Source organism: Pholis gunnellus (genome assembly GCF_910591455.1).
Source record: "Pholis gunnellus genome assembly, chromosome: 6".
In the NCBI taxonomy this organism is placed as follows: Eukaryota; Metazoa; Chordata; class Actinopteri; order Perciformes; family Pholidae; genus Pholis; species Pholis gunnellus.
The window spans coordinates 6,559,871-6,579,760 of NC_136532.1; the positions used below are offsets into that span (position 1 = coordinate 6,559,871).

Here is a 19,890-nt window from a genome sequence, read left to right on the forward strand (position 1 = left end):
CGCGCACACACACACACACACACACACACACACACACACACACACACACACAGAACTGTGATTCCTCCTGTTTAGTTACAGTCCATCCAGTCTGCTCAGTGGGATGACCGTCATGGTTAACAGCAATGACCGCCACATCCCAGCACTGACATCTTTACCGCTCCTGTCTGCCACACTGGGACCAGTCACCCTTCATAAACCCTTTAACCCAGTCACCTCAGACACTGGCCGCTGAGCAACGACCACTAATATAAGTTTGCGCAACAACATTACATCCAAAAATATATATATATAGTAAAAATCCCATTAAAATTTTTGCTGGCTACAATCCAAATAAACTACGAGTACCATCAACAACCGAGTGGAAGGGTGGGTCAGTACTGAGGGTCACCCACAGGCTACAAAGTGCCTAAAGGGATTTGTACAAAATGGACATTATATATCTCGTTAAACTTAATGGAGACATGAATCATTCTTGTGTTGACATTCTTGAAAATTACTTTTATTTGTTTGTTCATTTTTAAATTGGTACAAACCCGTCAATGTGGAGCATTTGATCAAACATTTAAGAAATGTGTCAAGTAATAGCACATACAATAAGTTAAAACATGTCACAAAAAGACCAGCGGGTACATAGCAAGAATGTTTTATCTACACAAAACATCCTAAAACAGCGTAGGCCTACTGAAAGATCATTGTTTGTTATTTTTTTTCCTCTTAAGATTTATGCTCCCCTCTCATGCAGACGAGACTGCAGGTCGCCTCACAAAAGTACCTCTTCAATCTGAGTGGGCATCATTTTCTCCTTAAATTATCCAAGCGTTTAAATCCACATGCACAGTGCATGCCTGAGACCCAGTTCAATAGGCCCACCTACAGTGTGGTGCGTGTGTGGTAGGCTGTTACCAAAATGTATACCCAATCTTAGAAATAACCGTTTGACATAACACAACTTCACCTGAACACAATAACGTGTGTGCATAAAGACACACTCAATGAAAACGCAAATACGACGATTGTTTTGGCTCTCAGTAATTAGGGCCTTTATTCTAGAGATCATTACAATAGTATTTATCATCAATAGTTGATAAAATCCTTTTGAATTAAGATAAATAAACCCATATGTTTTCTTCCATTTGTCCATCAGTGTTGTCCTTTTCTTTCTGCCATTATGCCTAGATGAAGTACAGCCTCCATTTTCTCACATTTCAGGCCTGATTAGCTCGCGCGCTCTCTCGTTTTGATCTAATAGCGGGAATAAAAACAGAAAAAAAGAGCCGCAGGGTGGGGCTGGGGAGGGGAGGTGGGATAAGAGGAGTGCGGCGGGATATTTTTTGAAAAGTCACTAAGTGAAACTCATGGACACTGTGTGCTCCAGCGCTTTGCGCCGCAATGACGCGATGCTTGTCCCTCTCCACATGTCACTGTCCGGGGAATTACACAGCTGCGGCGAGCCCGATACGTTCGTAGGGCCGGAGAGAGAGGCCGACATTCCGGGGAAATGCGACTGGTAGAGGTGGGACTGCAGACCGGAGCCGTTGGAGGAAAGGCCGTTGGAGAGACCCATGGAGTTTGGTGGCCCTGGGCCCAGGCTGCACTGTGACAGGGACTGCATGCCCGGCTGGCGACCCAGGGCCGGCGGGAGCTGCAGCTGGGAGACCCCCGGCATCCCCGTGGCCCAGCGAGAGTCGTTGGCGTGGAAGGAGCATAGGCTGTTCTCCATGGCGGCCGCGGCAGAGAACTGTTGCAGGCCCGGTGTTGGGAGCAGCGTCCCCGGGGAGCGGAAAACATTGGAGGTCTTCTTCCTTTTCTTCCATTTGGCGCGTCTGTTCTGAAACCAAACCTGCGAGCAGAGAGACACGACCGTGAGCCATCAGACGGACAGACTGAGAAACACATGTCTGGAGCAGTATCTGTTTATATTACACCGCGATGAGGGCATCAAGGCGGATGTTGGAAACATGTTCCTACAGTAGGATACGTGTTTGTGTAACCATGGGAGAAAAATACCGTTTACGCACGATAATCTCCCTAAAATCTCGCCATACACAGACTAACTTTAAGGCTCTAATAGGACATTAGTGTCTTTATCATCTTAATATAACAATACATATATGGGTATATAAATCTATGTAATAGCAGGGACAGCAACCTAGCGTTAAAGGCGGTTGGAGATTGCGTCCTTCACAGCACCCTGCTATAGTGTCCTCAACACAAATTATCTATACCAGCTGGTCTGAATCGGACCCTGTACTCTCAGTGTTGAGCTGGGACAAACGAAATGAACAAGATATAAATGTAGACCATCGGCAATTGGCCTGAGGACCTCTTATCAGAATATATTCACTGCCACTAGCCTAATAGGCAGGACGTTGAGGGATTCATATCAGATGTATGAATCGTTCTAAATGCATTAGTATATATATATATATATAATAAGGCTATTGTAAATGTCAATCATTCGGCTACTGTAAACACAATAGGCTCTGTTATTAAGACGCTTTGGGTGGAACTGAAACAGACAAAAGGCCAGGGTTGTGATTTTCATAGTACATCAAATAGCTTCCAGGCGCGTTGTATACAAACGCAGCCGTCACAGGGGGATTTTATTACTGGTGTTCGGCAGCACTGAGCCGAACTGTTTATCTTTCTAACATCTTATTTACACGCAGATGAACTGTAAATTGCCCTCAATATTCTGTGGGCTTAAATACAAATGGCCGCGCATTACTGTACACAATCCACGGGAAAATAAAACCCACTCAACCACGCCCACGCGCGAGAGCCCACAAAACACAACGACCCACGTACGCAGCTAAAAATAAAAAATAAACGCGCGTCCCCCCGTTGGGTTTATAAAGATTTCACCATCTTCTGGCGTGATTAATGTGCGCGCGAGGCCGTGAGTCGATGCCTGCGTATTAAAAGTGAAATCTCGCTCTCATTCCGCTCAGCCATCCGTGAAACGTCGCCCAAACCCATTACACTCGGAGGGGGGAAAGAAAATGCAATTTCTCATTCTATTAAAAAAGTACAATATATTTTTGAGTCCTATTAAGACGTCGCTGATAGAGCATTTTGAAGAGGAGAGGCCGTGGAGGCACGCACGCGGGCCAACACGCCCACCGAAGGCTGCACCTGCACGACCTGCACTAATGTTTACCAACAGCGAGCAGGAGGCGACCTGCACCGAGCGGTTAGCATCCTGCACCGCACAGAATAAAGAATTGATTATTAAGGTGACTAATGGTTATACTGGGTTTATTGCTTTCAGTGGGATCATTTGCATGAATTTCACATCACTGGTTAATAACCCGTTCACTGTAATAAATAAGACTGGAATTGGTTGATAATGTGTTTGGTTTATTAGAGCCTTGTACGTTCCTGCATGCCTTGTTAGAAGCACTGCATGTCTTGGCCAGTTTCAATTGCTTTTAAAGTGGTTTATGTTTCCAAAATAATACAAACTAAATAAATAAAGTTTGCATTTTAAAATAAAATAAATAAATGTCATCCCTATAACCCAGGTAAAACAAACAATGGGCCACACATTCCAACCCTATTTATTTTGTAAAAGAAAAGGGGAAGCATATTTTGTGAAAGATATTTTTAAAGATCTTCTCTATAATATATTGGGCATTATTTTGGCCAGGGTAACTCCCATTTGTAATGGTAAAACAAATATAAAGAAAAATCATTACCAAAGCCTAAATACCACTGATGTAATGTTATGCAATATATGCAGGTTTACAGAAACAAAAAGGAAACAAAAATTAGGCAAATTTAAATAAATAAAGAAATAACTTTCCCCTCACAATTTCAACACAAGTGACGTAATGCAATATTCTTCTGAAATGTTTAAGAGCCACCTGGACATTTTTGACTATATGGGCACCGGAATTCTGCTCGTTATCCGCAAGTGAGAAATATTTCAGCACCTTGGACAGAGCCACTCGGATATTAGATGGGGCACAGCTTCTTAGAATGACATATAGCTTGCCTTTTGACCAAATCATGGCATATTTGAATCAAGCAATTAAATCAAATTATGCTTGAGCTTGTATTTTCTAAAACAACTTTCATTTGACCACCAGAACACAACGAACAGAGTGAGAATGTGTTGTCCCTTCAAATAACACAGTGTTTTTTTCATTTTAGTATACAGGATATGGTGCTAAACCTAAACAAGAAAATATGTCTCAATGATTCTATGACTTTAATGATGCATAGCACTGTAAGTTATATGTAATGTAACTTCGATTGCACAAGTGGCATCAATCTTTGATTTTCAAGCATTTGCACTCAGAACTTTGCAACCAATAGCCCGAAAAAATGTATGGCAAAAGGACGAGTGACAAATAACTGAACTATGGGACATTTTAGAAGTGACCTAACTATCTAGCTACAAGCGCGCGGCGGGAGCGTTGGTCCTGATTCCTCTACTCTCCACCCTACTTTGCTTATTGCTTTTCGGATGGATTTAAAAGGACGATGTTGGACATTTGTATCGTACTGAAAAAAACCCCACGAGATCAAAATCTGGACCCAAAGCCGCACCCTGCTATAGACCACGCGAGTGTTTGCGTCCTGTAAAAATCCACATTGCGCAAGTGCTTTACCTGAACTCTGGACTCAGTGAGGCCGATCCTCAGCGCCAGCTCCTCCCTCATGAAGATGTCAGGGTAGTGGGTTTTGGCGAAGCTGCGCTCCAGCTCGTTGAGCTGCGCCGGCGTGAAGCGCGTCCTGTGCCGCTTCTGTTTCTGGCTGGCGGACTGACTGGAGCTCTGCTGCGGCTGCTGCTGCTGCTTCTCCTGCTCCTTCCCGTTCACCGTCATGCCGGCGGAGTTGGATCCCACGTTGGCGATGTCTTCCCCCGGCAGGAGGGTGGTTCCCTCCACGGAGTCCGAACCAGGGGCCATGTCTCCCGGGTGCCCCTGGTCTGGCACCCCACCACCCAGCCGGCACTTGAGAGCCTCTCGGTGTCCGAGTAACTCTGCAGCATCCTTCATCCCTGAGAGGATGAGGAGGAGAGAGGCTTTGAGTAAATACATGGCAGATACAGCGCTGCATTTTTAAATGAGAGTCACATGGAAAAAAAAGGCAACAGACGTATATCAATCCAAAGAATACAACAAATAAACTCAATGTAGCTTCGGTCGTAATTTTAAATCGTATTTGTTTTCCTTTGCTGTCAGATCATTCCTCATACCTGATAAATGACTGTAAAGAATTGCATACACCAACGATAAAGCATTTAGCTGTTAACACAATTAACTACACAGTCTATCTATCACATCGCAAGGTTGAAAAAGAAGTTGGAATCTTACACTGGAGTTTAGGGCCGGAGTTCAGTGAGGATAACTCACCCAGCCGAGCATCCAGGAGGTCGGCATGAGAGAGCATCGCGTACCGCTCCAGGGTGAAATGCGCTCCAAAAAATCCCACAACTTTGGGGCAATTTAAAAAGTATATATCGTCTAAATGAACGAAAATTCGGTTTGTGGTTAAAAAAAGGAGGTCCCTTGCATTATAATGTCCTTTAGAGCGACGGGGAGGCGCTTATTAGTTGAAAGAACCCGTGAGCTTCCTCAAATAAGAGCCAATCAGAGCGGGAGCTTGGAAATGTCAGCGACGTGACTCCCCCCTCTTTTTTTTTCTTTTTTTTAAATTATTTTTATACACACAGACCCAAGAAGGCACGCGCGCGCACAAACCTGAACGCGCACGAAACTCTACAATTCAATTCAATCCTCTGCCATTCCCGTGCTCTGATTTATTAGCTTTTCATGCTCAAATTATTCCACGTTCGACACCTTAATGTGTTTGTTTAATCTCATATAGTTTGTGCAATGACGGGACTCCTGTTTGTGGACATACATGCATGCTGGAAGGTGAGCTCATGCAAAACCTGGTTTACTTTTGCTCAAGGAGAGAAGGGCGTCCGGCTATTTGAGGCAGAAAATGTGTTTTCATTCAATAATTCACTTTCAAATGACTGTTATGTTAACTAGCCTGTTTACAGACAGTAGCCCAGAAAGGGAGGACTCATTTCCCAAATTAACGAAAATAAATCTATAAATCAAAACAAATTTCGAGCTGATTACTCTTTGTATCTTCATATGAAATACAGTTGTATATTGACATGTATGTCAGTTTGAGTGCATTCTGTACGGATGAGTGTGGACTTTAGTCATAAAAAGAAAATAAATTGTGGGAGATGAGAAGTCTTGTAACGCCAGGCCTGCTTCCAGAGCCCCACTTCCCTCCCGTCCTTGGATCACAAACAAAACGAATATCGCCCCCATTCCCCCATGGCAGGTGATTTGTGGAGACAAATCGAGGAAATAAATAAATAAACGAGTACAGATGGATTTAAGCTCCGTTAGTGATCGGCCGCTTTAACTCCCATCGACTTTTCATCAACGCGGGCGCAATTAGAGGTATTTAGGCCTGTTTGGTTCAAACAAAATCAGACGTGGTGGACCCTAAACGATTGTGCCCCTTTAGCAGTGGTCCATGAGTACGTCTATTATACAATTAACAGGACAGCCATTGATCTGCGCTCCACTACTTCTCCAGACAGTGCTGGTACACAGAGGGCTTTTGGCAGATGTCAGGGTGAGCCTTGTGAATGGACCACCGCCTGGGACTAAATAGGTTTCTTTGCAGCCGCACAAAGGAGGCGTCCGAGCGAGTAGTCCTCCCTCTCCTCCCGCACCACATAGGCAACTCATCTTGTATGCTCCTCGACCGCAATGTGCGCCGGGGACGCAGGGAAGTAGTCTGTGTGGCACAGCGTGCAAACTTAAGGAAAATGGGACTTGTGCATGGTCCACTGAGATGAGGAAAGCTGCGACCAGCTCCCGAAGGTTCAGGAGAAGCAATCAGCAGCAGCAGCAGAGGCTCGATTCGTTTGATTCAGACGTGTAGACCAGGAGAGAGGAGAGGGACTCCGCGTGTGTGGGGAGTTGTAAGGCCAACCCTGCGTTTGTGAAGGGCTTGAGCCGGGAGAGACGGTCTGTATGCTTTGGAAGCCGTTTGATTTCCAATTTAGTGCAAGACAATTGATGTAATGCAAAAAAATAAAAAAATAAAACCTAATGGTCGAAATTAACTCATGAAGGTCAGAGATTATCTTGAATTCTTGTTAAAATATTTGCACTGTGGATAAATAATGAAAGAGGTGGTGTTATTGTGTGCATAACGAAAGAAGTGAATGTAATAATACATTGTATTAATTTAATTATAATTCAGGATTATTTGAGGCCAGTATTCAATTTATTAACTGAGTCTAATTTGTAATATAATTATTGTTATTATTATTAAAATTGTGTTCATAAGTAGCAATTGTTCTCTATTTCGTGTTTTATTTCTATAGAAAAAAACAAGAGAAATAATTATCATACAGATATTGATTTAACAACAATAATATATGATCAAATATTATTGGATTTATTTCTTTAAAGTATCATTAGCTATGCCTTTAAAAAAAGAAAATGCTTAATTCAAAATCATTTAAATGGACGTCCTGTTTATATAAAATGAGGCACGTGTAAAAAATAAAAAGGTTGCAGTTATTGTTAACTACTCATCTGATTCCTAGGTGATAATAAATATTGATATTGTGGTTTGTTGGAGTGAAAACAGCCCGGATAGCAGACATCCCCTCAGCTGTCCGACCCTCAGACTGTAACTTATTGCTGTAATAAGAGGAACCCACTTGAAATGGGTCTATGTCTCACTCAGCCTCCCTAACTGGACCGCATCAATCTTCCCCCAGTAAAAACACACTCACATACAATCCTCCCGGGTTAATGCGGCGCATCTGAGTGCGGAACGGCTGTTTACACGCGAGGAGACACTTTTAATGGAAGCGCACCAAAAACAAATGCAATTTTGTAGAGCAATTTCAAAGATCAAGAATTCCGTGTCCACCCTCTCCGCGGATTTTTGTTTTTGTTATTTTTAAGCAATCAAACTGCGTTAAATCCATTGCTCATATGGCCCTTTGCAGAACAGGTTAAGAATAATGCAGGTAACAGGAGGCAGATGCAGGGATAAGATTACACCACAACCAAAGTGTGAACACGGAGCAGCAGGCGAGCTGGCCGTTTTTCGTGTTCAGGCCTATATTGCATCGCCTCGTGGCCATCTGCATCCACTTATAGAAATCTGAAAAGAAAAATCGATCTTTTCCATCGGCGGAAACGTCTCTCTAACGCATCACACTGTAACTTTGTGCAGGCGATCTGATGACAGTCGGAGGGATAAGAAGCAGGCCAAATAAATGTGTCGCATCCGAGCACCGAGAAATGCAGAGAGAGGCGAGAACGGGGGGGGGGGGGGGGGGGCACAGACTGGCAAACCCATTAGAGGCTCCCCTCTTCGGCCACCCGGCCCGTCTGCAACACCCCGCGCATCTCATGCCCCAATTAGGCCCTCTGCCCTCCGCCTGCTCCCCGTTACTGCGTGATCTGGCGGACCGAGCGGTAATCACGGCTTCAAATAAAATAATCAGCGAAGGAGAGCGATTTCCTTAATGGGGAAGAACAGGCGTGTGTCACGCAGGGCGCGGTGTGGGCGTGCGCGTGTGCCTTGGTGGTGGTTGGGGGGTTCAAATAGCAATGAAAGTCACAGTATAGGTGTCATTAACACAGTGGTGTTCAGAGTCTCCTTACCTGTGCTGTTGGTTGGCCTCATGCTCAGGTGGACTATGTTTGGGATTCAGTGTGGACACAGGTCACAGTTAAAGGCACATGTGGTTCATCAACATTATGTTCAGCAACTCATGCCAGTCAAAATCAAACATACAAGGTGGAAGGTTTCAACATGTGTCCAAGGAAAAGTTCATTAGCATTTTGCTGCTCTTATAAATGTGCTGTGCATTTTAGAGGCAAAATCAGGAGAACGTTTATTTTTTTTTACATGGAGTCAACTGTTAAGTTCATCACCACCACCTTGCAGCCTCAAATATAAACTCAACATAACCACAACAATCCCGGTTCCTTGTACAGGTGAATGCAGAGGGCTCAATACAACTGTGTCATGATTTAATGACTAATAGTAACTGATTCTCCACAAAAGGGGCATAAATATTGACTATTCAGCAAAAAGTCTCTTAGACGATTAAGAGACTTTATCGCCCGATTAGTCACCTAATTGACTACAAGGTGGTGGTCCTAAACATCACATACTGCCATTAAAAGAAAAAAACAGTGCACTGCTGATGCTGATGGTTAAAATGCACGTATACAATCAGGATATAAACACCCACATCATAGATGTTAAGTTATATCACTGAAACTTAAAGGAACATGAACCTGCCAATACATGGTGCCAAAAACCCAATTTTGGGTATTTCCCCAATTGTAGTTTTACTAGTGACACATTTCTGCACCCCTTAAAATAAATTAAATGCAAAAAACTGGACATCTCAGAAATGCAGCAAAGAAAATCTTGTATGAAATCTGTTATATATGCTCGGAAATTAGATGAAAACAGACCAAAAGCACAGTCAAGCAGGGCTGCTTTACACTGCTGCCAGTAGTAATAAATAAGAAACACACAGCACTCATGATCAAGTAGCAAGCTTTTATCAGAATTGTATTGCAAACCTCAGATACTCTCAGACAATAAGCTGTTAATCACATTTGAAACAGAAGCAAAACTATTTAACTAACAGGGTTAGAGTATTTAGCCTGTAATCTATTGTATTTACAGTCTGACCTCGGCCATTTAGGCCTCCTACAGCTGCCCACAGATCTAATTCCTTCTCCTCCTCGACACCTTGACTTTCCCTCCAGTTCTGCTCCACCTATTAGAATATGTTCTTTCTTAAGTCCGGTCATTAGTTAGGTCCATTACTGTGGCTCCATCATTAGGGAAGCTGTAATGCATCATTGAAGGTAATGAGTGCCTTACATTACAGGTGCCAGCCTCAGACACACTGAATGAGGCCCTTTTCCCCACAATGCAGCCTGAAAACAACTCCACTTTTACTCATATTTTAACCACAAACCTGTCAGACTGAGGGCATACCGAGGCCTCACCAAAGATCTGATGTCATATTTAATGCATTAACCAGGGAGAGACCTTTTGTGAGAATGTTAGATGATCAAGTCAAACGTCCCACCACTGCTGATTTAATAGTTTTAGATGGTGAGAATAACGTGTGGTTACTCTTGTGGCAAACGGACATGCATGTATCCTCGCACACGTACCTCCTGCGCACACTTGTGCTCCTAAAATACCAGATAAAAGGGGAGGACTTGGGTCAGTAGTGTCTCTGAGTAGCTTGAAATTAGAAACATGTGCTGGTAATTATCAAACTGCTGCAAAGCCACCTCGTGCAATTTAATGCCTCAGCAAATTAAAGAATAAATGGGATCAGTCTCTTTGACCTTGCTCACTCTGACTTGCCGAACTTGATCTACCTGATACTTCAAGTGGGGGACTCGCTCACTCTGAGACATATATAGGCATGCAAGCGTGCACACACATACACACACACACACAAAGGCCAATATATAAAGGTGAGAGAGAAAAAGATGCGTGTGCACATAAACACACAACCTAATAATGAGTGGATTGTAGGAACAATGTGAAAGCGATGCAGTAAAGCCTGTGTGGAAAGCAAACCGAGATAGCACACACACACACACACTTGTTGTATTTCTGTTGTCGCCTCGCATCTCCCTCGTGTTCTCAGCGCGTTACTCACCCAGCCAGTTCAGCTCGTCTCTCACTTCACAAATCCCACACTTTCCCATCCATCCATTCTCTTTATCATCCTCTCCCCGTCTCCTCCCTCTCCCTCATCCCTCCCCTCTGGCACATTTCTGCCGCTCCTCGGCTAAACACGGCGCACTATACCCCTCCCAAGATTAATTGATCATCAATTTAGCTCTAATTTGGACCAAGTCAGCTGGTAAATGGGGCAGTTTTCCCTGATTGTTAGTGAAATGTGTGCAAGTACATTGATACATTTTGATTATTTATCAATTACAACCAAATGAACTAAATCTATTGAATAAATTCTAGCCTGATTGCCATAATAGAGTTTGAAAATATGGCTATTGATAATGATTCCGGCTAATAGTCTTTTCCGGCCGTGGTTGCCGGCTTGTCGGAATGACAACACGAAACTCATTTTTCACAGAATCAGCTGAGTGAGTGTGAGGCCGATCTTTCATTAATCAGTCACATTACGGAGCTGATACGCCGTAATACGCGACGCTTTCCTCACAAAGACTCAAACACTTTGTCATATTTTATGTCAATTACCAGTCATTTCGTTGTGTTCCATCAAGACATCATGTAATAGTTAACATATGCTAAGGTAAAGCTTCTCTGTCCCGCCCACCGGGAGATCCATTGGAGGATGCAGTCTCTGTGTTTGGGGGGAGACAGGGGGCTGATGATGAAATGGGCCCTGCTCTTAATTTCTTATTTTCCTGAACTGAGGCGCTTATGAGAAGGGTGGAGCACTGACTTTTATTTATTTATATATATTTTTTAAATGGACCTGCCACCGTGTTTTCCCAAAGTTAATGGAAAAGCAGCTTGCTGGAAAATAGGAGAGGAAAAAAAATTGGAATTAGGTTCAGAGGCTTTCACACACAATAACAAGGGATAACTACGAGCCAAGGGCCCATTTCAGCACAGACATACACATTAAGGCTGTCATATTCTCACAGCCTCACGATATTAACTAAAAGTGATCTTTTAGTTTTTTAAATAATTTGTAAGAAAGGTGTGTGACACAATTGCTCGGTCTTAAATTGTATACAAATAGTATTTCTATACAATAGAAATAGTAGCGTGAAATATCGCTCCGTACTGTGATTTGCCTCGCCAGCCTGACCGCTGGGAGAAGAAAAAAGCAAAGCGCTGAGCTATCAGCCTTCCTTTTTAATCAATGATATGAGCCCCTCTGCACCAATCATGGCTGCTGGAAGCAACTTAATGATCAGCATTTAGACTGGGCAGGTAAACCGCCGCGCTATAGAGCCAACACAGGGGCCAACTGCAGGTGAATTAACCCAGTCCAGATCTAATATGCTGGTGTCAGCTCTGGTTAGTTCGTGGCTAACTGTGGCCTGTATTGGCAGTGGCATAGCATCCAACGTTGTCTCCCTCATATGCCAGCAGGCAGCTATCTATAATCGATGGCCACTTTTAATTGGACAGGCTGTCTGTTAGTGGACATCGAAAGGTTGTGCGAGGGGCGGGAGGGGGGGGGGGGGGGCAACGCTGTATTTACCACATGGTTATCAGGGACAAATGGGTCGGGGACGTCGGAGGTGTTGTCTATAACAAGCCAATCAAGGCTTCTGCTGTTGCATGACAGTCAATTATATTTGGAAATTTCACACAATGACCCTCAACAATTTATCTCATAAATGCTGTGATAGACATGGAACGCTATGGGTTGAAATATTGATACGTTTATCAATATTTTCTTCTTAATCATCCAAACAGGCACATTATTTGTCTGGTGTTGAGCCACTGTGCTCACAACAACTTCCATCCCTGATTATTGCAAAGGCAATGTCATTATATTAACTCTGTAAACTACAAAGACAAACCAAGAGTTTGCTGTTCTTGCACTCAAATAGTTTCCAGTCTTACAAAAATAAAGAAAACACACCATTAACGCAAATGTCATTTACGCCTAATTGAACAGAGCGGGCCTATTATATCCAAACACAACTCATTTCCCCTCTAAAAATATAGGTGTTTAAGATATGGAATCAATACAGTTGGACAGAAATATGTAGTCAATAAATGAAATCAGACGCTATTAGCCTCATTTCTATGGCGAGGCAAGGAGGTCAGAGAAGAGGAGAAGTGTGAATTAATTCTCTCTAGGCCGGAACGACCTACTGATGCTGGGTTGAAAGGCTTTTCATTCTGTATCCACATACTATTCATTATTTCCAAGATGAACTCCGCAGAGGTATAAGGCCACACTGCCTTGACTAATAGGCCTAAGTGACTTTTCCTTTTATTTCGCCTCTTGTTTGAACCTCCGAGGTGCACAAGACTAAGGACATGCAGCCAGATCTGCGGCTGCGTACGTTTAAAATTGGCCTGCATCATTTGAGGCACCATCTGATGAACATTAACTGTCCTTTCTCATTTCTCCCTTGCGGTTGATGATCGCCCCCCCCCCCCCCCAATCTGCCTCTACTCTGCTCTATTTTCCTTTCTATTTTATTACCAAGCTACTATTCCCCCCCCCCCCTTTTTTTTGTTACCGCTGTGAGAAACCTAGAAGCAGAAGACGGAGGGCCACCGGTGGACATGCTGCTTTTGGCGCAGCCTCTAATTGATATTGAGCGAGCTGTTGGTGAGGAGCGCACAGGGCCACTGCTGGCTAATCTATGCTTTAATCAGCGCGTGTAATGAGAGTGGCAGTACGCTCGGAGAGAAAGAGAGACTTACAAGCAACGTCTGTCAGGGTCCGGGGGAAAATATTGGCTCTAATTGTCGTGATTAAAAGAAAACTAGGCGACTTTGGGCTGTTTTAGAAGAACAAGGTGCGGAGCTGAGCTGAGACCTCGGGCGCTGTCCGGGGTGCTGAACTTGCAGACGTAGGCAACTGAAGCAAGGACCACTAGCGAACATGGCTTTGCATCTCTGGATTCTCGCAATCACGTGTGCCTACATCGTAGGAGGACCTGATCACAATTCTGGTGAGGTAAGGTAATTAGGGAACAGGGCCGCTATTGTAACGGAACAATCCGTACCGAAGGGAGAGGATGAGGAGGAGAGGCAGAGAGGAGGAGAGGCAGGCCGCAGACTGAATAGCAAGCGGAACATTAGCAGAGGTGTGTGCGGGAACACTGTCTGGCAATTAACAGGGCATTAGAGATTACACGTGCACTCACTCACGCACTCACTCACTCATATGCACAAACGGAACCATGCATGCATGCACACGCACACGGGCCTACACAACACACGCACACGCCTCGTATGTATATAGATATATATACATACACACACATGCATGTACACATTGCAAGTGTTTGAGTGTGTGACCAGAAAAATAGAGCCCCCCCCCCCTGCACAATATGACATTCATGAATCTGTGATAAGAATAACTAAAATAACTAACAGCAATCACAGTTTCAACAATAACTAAACATTTGAAGTGAGTTATGTCTTTATTGCAGGTTCTCGTTACGTCCCATCGCACAGGTGTTTCTATTTTTCTGGTCACTCGGTGTATGACTGAAAGAAGGGAGAGGAAGGGGAAGAAAAAAGAAGAAAAAAAACAGCGCAGGGGCAGCCGAGCGCCATTTTACACCCAGAGCCTCAGCAAAGCTGTCTGACAGTCTGCCTGTGGCTGAGATTAGCCTCATCTATCCGGTGTCAGTGACGGTCGTGTCCAGAAAATCACAGCATAAACGGGTCTGACTGAGGTGTGAGTGAGAGGGAGGGGGAGAGAGAGAGGGGGGGAGGGAGAGAGAGAGAGAGAGAGATTACTCATACAAACAGACTGAAATAGACTGCGGTGCTGTGGGAATGGGAGGAGGGGAGGGATGAATTGGGTTTCCATGTGACAGAAACAGAGCACACCTCAGTCTTCCCCAGCCCGGGTCCCACTTCCTGTCCCCGGTGCTCACACTTTGTCCTTTCATCAATCACGCCTGCATTTATTTATACACAGTATATGAACAATGCACCCAAAACACATTCTTGTTTTCTCTTTGTGTAAATAACACAATTGATGTGTAAGCACATCGCCTGTATAAGAGATGTAGGTCGTATTTATTATCACATAACTGAAGAGGGATTCCCCTATACCCCCCACCCACCCCCTATACCCCCCCACCCCCCACAAAATGAGATATCCACCAGCCCAACACAAGTGACAACTTCTCTAACAAAATGATTGATAGCACAAACTGGTGAGAAATCATGGCACTTTTTAAAGGTTAGGAGGCACCTGCAATCATTGGTTGACAAAATGATTACACTTGCACAAAGTGGGTCCTGTGAATTTAAGAGTTATGACTGATGAACCTCGGCTGCTGTTGTTATAAATTATATGTTGTTCCATCTAATTTACATGCAATCAAAATGTTAAAATGTGTCAGAAAAAAATATTATCTGGGGTCATAGGTTAAATCACACACTGTAAATAAAATCTAATAGAGATTTTACCAGCAGGCATTTTCTTAATGAAACTAGTACCTTTTAGTTCTTGTTATTATTTGGGTATTATTTCAATGAATAATTCCAAACCTGTTGGCTATTATAAATAAATGACGTATATTTTAATTAAGTTGTATTTACTTTTATTTTTACAATAATATTTTGCAGGAATAACATAAAAAAAAAAAACAAAGACGGGCGCGTTTCCTCGTGTGCTCCCCATTTGTAAACGTCCGGCGGGAAAGAGAAATGGAGATATCAGGAGCGATCGCATTTATGAGGCTTTCTGACAAATAGGCGTAGTTACGCTCCGCCGGCGCACTGCTTGTTTACTTAGACCGGCTCCATTTCAGCGCCAGGCGTTTATGGACCGTGTACGTGCGCGTGTATTGGCGTGCGTGCGTGCGCGCGTGTGTATGTATGTGCGCGCTTCGTCCACAGATGGCCTGGTGACCTTGGAGAAGGGTCACCTGTGAGGAGGCGACGCATCCCGGGGAGACAGAAGACAAACCAGATCTTCGTGGACGCAGACGGCTCCAGCAGACCCTCCAGCCCGCGAAGCTGCTAAAGTTTTGAAGGTGACTGCGTGATTCCCCCCTCCCTCGTGCATCTGCACTCCAACGTCCTGCGTGCACTCCGCCTCTCCCGGGCTTCTCTAACTGCCTATTACGGCTCATATTGGAGGGAACCCGGAGTCATCTCCTTTACAAATAAAGTGCCTTTGAAAGAGATTAGAGAAATATGTAGGAACTTCAGCTTAATTTGTTTGATCATTCCACATTACAGAGCAACGTAGTGCTCAAATGTGATAACAAGTTTCCAGTTCCTTTCATTATGTAAGAGAAATTAGACCTCGATAGGATTTCACTGGGGCGCGGTGGTCCCTTGGATGAAATGTAATTTGTGGGGAGAATTTGTTGTATCTGTCACAAATATTCCCAATTAGCCGCGTAATTATTTGAGGGTTTCTGCAATTACGGCTTAAACCGGTAAATTTGAAGCCGTAGCTCTCCCTAATTGGTCTAGATTTGATATTTTGCATATTTGCATAATGAGGAAATTGGGAGGAAATTGTGTTCACCCATTTGTGAAAAATTCTATGAATTTTATGAATCTGAAAGCCATCCCCTTGCGGTCCGTGACTTTGCTTCAGCTCCCAGAGGAAGGGGGGGGGGGGGGGGGGGGGGGGGGTTATGCAGGGCACGGTCACGACTCCACGTGCGCTCCAGACGCACTCACTCAGGGCGAACGCAAGAGCTTTACAGTACTCTCGGCAGGAAATGTTGCAGAAATCCATCTATTGTAAATAATATGCTACAATAAAAAAAAGTTATATATATATATATATAATATTTATTTATCATAATATTGTTTCCCCATAAAAGCACCATATCACTGCAATGGGAAGAATATACATTTGTAGAATAAATTGACTTGACTCTGATCACTGATTTATCAAGCATTAGCAGAAGGACAATGGTTATCTTTTTCATTTTCCATCAGTTAACAAACAATATGGCTGTATGGTTTTATTAAGAAGTCTTTGATTTTGTCATTAGGTTTCTATTAGATAATTCATCCAGATTGGTCTGTGGGACTTAATTATGCATTATCACAGTGTGCTGATTGATATTGAGAAAGCTAAGTGTTCTATGTAATTGGTAATAAAGAAGGTAATTTTAGAAATTTGTCCAATCAGTAATGATTATGAGGCTGTGAGTAGGTAATGATGTTAACCCTAGTTGCCTCTTACACAGTCCACCTCTAGCATATCAAATATTAAATATAATAAGCTCTACAAAAAGAGGAAATGCCCTGATCATGCACATTAACACTATTAGAAATATGTGTAGTTTCTCTGAGTTAATGAGAATTTAAGGAATGAGTTCAAGAGGCCAAACCTCAGGTACAGTAAGACACTTCACCTCAGAGGTGTTTCTTGGATACAATATGACATGACGGCTCCACCAGCGGTGGTGGAGTGTGTGTCCTCCTCACGTGAGGGCTTTAGCCCGCTGAGAGCCGTATATCAGAAAGCAGTAAAAGAGAGACACTATAGAGCACTGATGAATGTCTGAGAGATAGATGTGTTACGTGACCTTGGTACATTACACTCCCCTTCAAAGCCGCAGCAATGAAGATTAGTATAGTCTTAGCTTGCCACGCCAAGTGTGCTTGTGTGTGTGTATGTGTGTGTGTGTGTGTGAGAGAGAGTGTTTGTAGTCTATAGGCTGCATCTGAGCAACTTTTCCAAGAATTATTCACAGGAAAGGTAACATGAATGTGACTACACGTTGTGTACTTATTGTTTTTTTTTCACCCGTTGTGTTCATGTGCTTTATGGAAATGTCTACATTTTATACTTATAATTGAGATATTTTGACATTGAGAGTGAGATCATCCCACAAGGGAACATTTTGCTTTTTAATAATCAACAATGATTTTCATCATAAATTAATTAAATGGATGAATTGAAAAAAATATACCTAAAAAAAATAGGCAGATTTTATTAATTGCTTGGTCTACAAAATGTAAAAAAAAAAGAAAAGAAACAGTCCAAAACCCCAAAAACCTATATTCAATTTACAATGATATAAAGAAAGCAAAAAGCTGCAAAGGAGCTAAAAAACAAAGAATGCTTTACTGATTACAAACATGGTTTGATTCATTTTCTGCCCAATCGACTAATTGTTGCAGCTCCATTTTAATTACATTTTTAATTCTCTCATTTTTAATTCTCTCTATAATATGGATTTTTTTTCCCAAAACAAGGTTGTAGTCTCTGAATAGGTGACATTTAAGTCATATAACGTTACAGAACAGGTGCCATCTCAACATAAGGACATTTGGCTCGTGGACAGAAATATTTGGAATGAGTCCATCAGTGGAGACCCAGAATTACTGCGACCGTGGTCTTATTAAGAGGGAAGAAAGCGAGTCAAAAAACAAACACAATCACGTTGATTTATGGGAGGGACACCTCACAAAATATCCTTCTTTAATATTCGCAGGCAGCTCATGAAATAGGCTGCATAATAATTTCACCATTTCATGGGATATTAGACCATAATGACCACAGTCCACCCCTCTACACCCCACAGCCCTACAGGCTACACACATACAGATATACACCTCAACCCCTGGGCAGACCAGTGTCGGGGCTAATTTATCGGTGGAAATGAAAGGCGAGCTTAATGTAATGGCTCCTTACAGCCATGAGATATTATTCGCACCATCACTCCATTGGGTTCAGAAAGAGGAAGATTTGGAAACAAGAAGGAATGTGGATTACAGGAGAGAGCAGGTCAAAAGAGAGAGAGAAGGGGGGGGGGTAGAGGCTAAACACACCAACACAGAGATTGGAGGGCTCACAGCACACATTCCGTTTTTTTTTTTTTTTTCCAGGGAAAAAACAACAGCAGCCATGAATGTGTTCCCAATGAATCTACAACTACAAGCCTGAACAAATAGAATCACACACACACACACAAACACAGCGGCAACAACAACAGCAGCAGCTGAAACTGGCGTATTCTACTCTTTGAGTTAATGGGAATAAAATACCTCAGTGGATGAGTGCAGATGTGTTTGATACAAATAGTCATTTTCCTATTTGCTGCCTCATTGGGCATGATGAATGATGGAAGTCATGGAGGCGGTGTGATAAATGGCAGCACCTTGGCTCTACTGCATGGCCTATTGATTCTCCTTCTTTATTACCCCTCCAACCCAGCTGGCTGCTCTGCCCCCCCGCTTACACACACACACACGCACGCACGCACACACATGCGCAGTGCTCGCAGAGTACAAATACACACGTGCGTGCAGCCGTGTGCACAGTGAATACACACACATGCAACACATGCACATTTGGAGATACACAGAGGAAAGGACGGTGATGAGAGGCAGCAAGAAGAAGAGGAAAAGAAAAAGTCATGAGAGGTTGGAGGAAGACGGCATAGCAGAACTGTGTTTTCATATCTGTGGTTTAACAAAGCCATGAGGTCTGCGCAGAAGCAAATCTACATCTCAAAGCCCCCCCCCCCCCCCCCCCCTTCCCAAAAGATCTGAGAGGAAAACAAAACATACAGATGACTCAATTAAAGTGTTTTGTAAATGGCGGTTTAATCTTCCTGAAAATGTTGGGTTCATTTATAAAGCCCGATCTGTCAAAGACTGGATAGTTTGATGAAGGATTGGCCCGTGTGTACAACGCCATCAGTCACGCAGACAAAGCGGGCAGGATAAATCAGTGATATGACCATCTACTGAGCTCTTCATCACGGGGTAATGAGGGTAATATCCTCCTCCCAGCAGTAACATCCAAGCAGGTTTCAAATAGGCAAACGGACGAGCCCCGACTACCTTAACTGACTCTGTTGTGCGTGTGCGCACACATAACCGCAGTGCCAACGAGGAAGGGGGACGTTTGAGTAGCAGTGACAGGCGTATTCCGTGTGATAACATGTGCAAAGGGGTGAGCCAAAGGGGGACTACTTCCTGTTGGACAGCAGGAAGTGACACGGGTCAGAGGGAATGTGGTTGGACGTGTAGCCGAGGAGAGACGAGGCCTGTCAAAGACGAACCAAGGTAATGTCTCTATCATCCCCGTCATAAAAGAAACCCCACCAGCTTCATCTCTCCAAAAGAAGCACGGAAGTAACGGAGGGATCAAACTGCGCTGACCTCTCAGACTTCAATTTACCTGCTGCATCTCCTTGACCT

The 19,890-nt window shown here is 43.5% G+C and overlaps 1 protein-coding gene across 2 annotated transcripts; it reads right to left on the reverse strand.

Moving 5' to 3' along the window:
• Positions 1–1,345: 1,345 nt before the first annotated feature.
• LOC306697691 (homeobox protein orthopedia B-like) lies at positions 1,346–5,403 on the reverse strand (the record flags this gene model as incomplete). 2 transcript variants are annotated; one of them, XM_079161715.1, is made up of 3 exons in its annotated part: positions 1,346–1,843; positions 4,620–5,011; positions 5,367–5,403. In XM_079161715.1, the coding sequence occupies 3 exons, from the start codon at positions 5,401–5,403 to the stop codon at positions 1,346–1,348; spliced, it is 927 nt and encodes a 308-aa protein (XP_079017841.1). The 2 variants fall into 2 exon arrangements, with proteins under 2 accessions (XP_079017841.1, XP_079017840.1); XM_079161714.1 differs by having other exon boundaries at positions 5,328–5,403.
• Between the last annotated feature and the right edge of the window lie 14,487 nt (positions 5,404–19,890).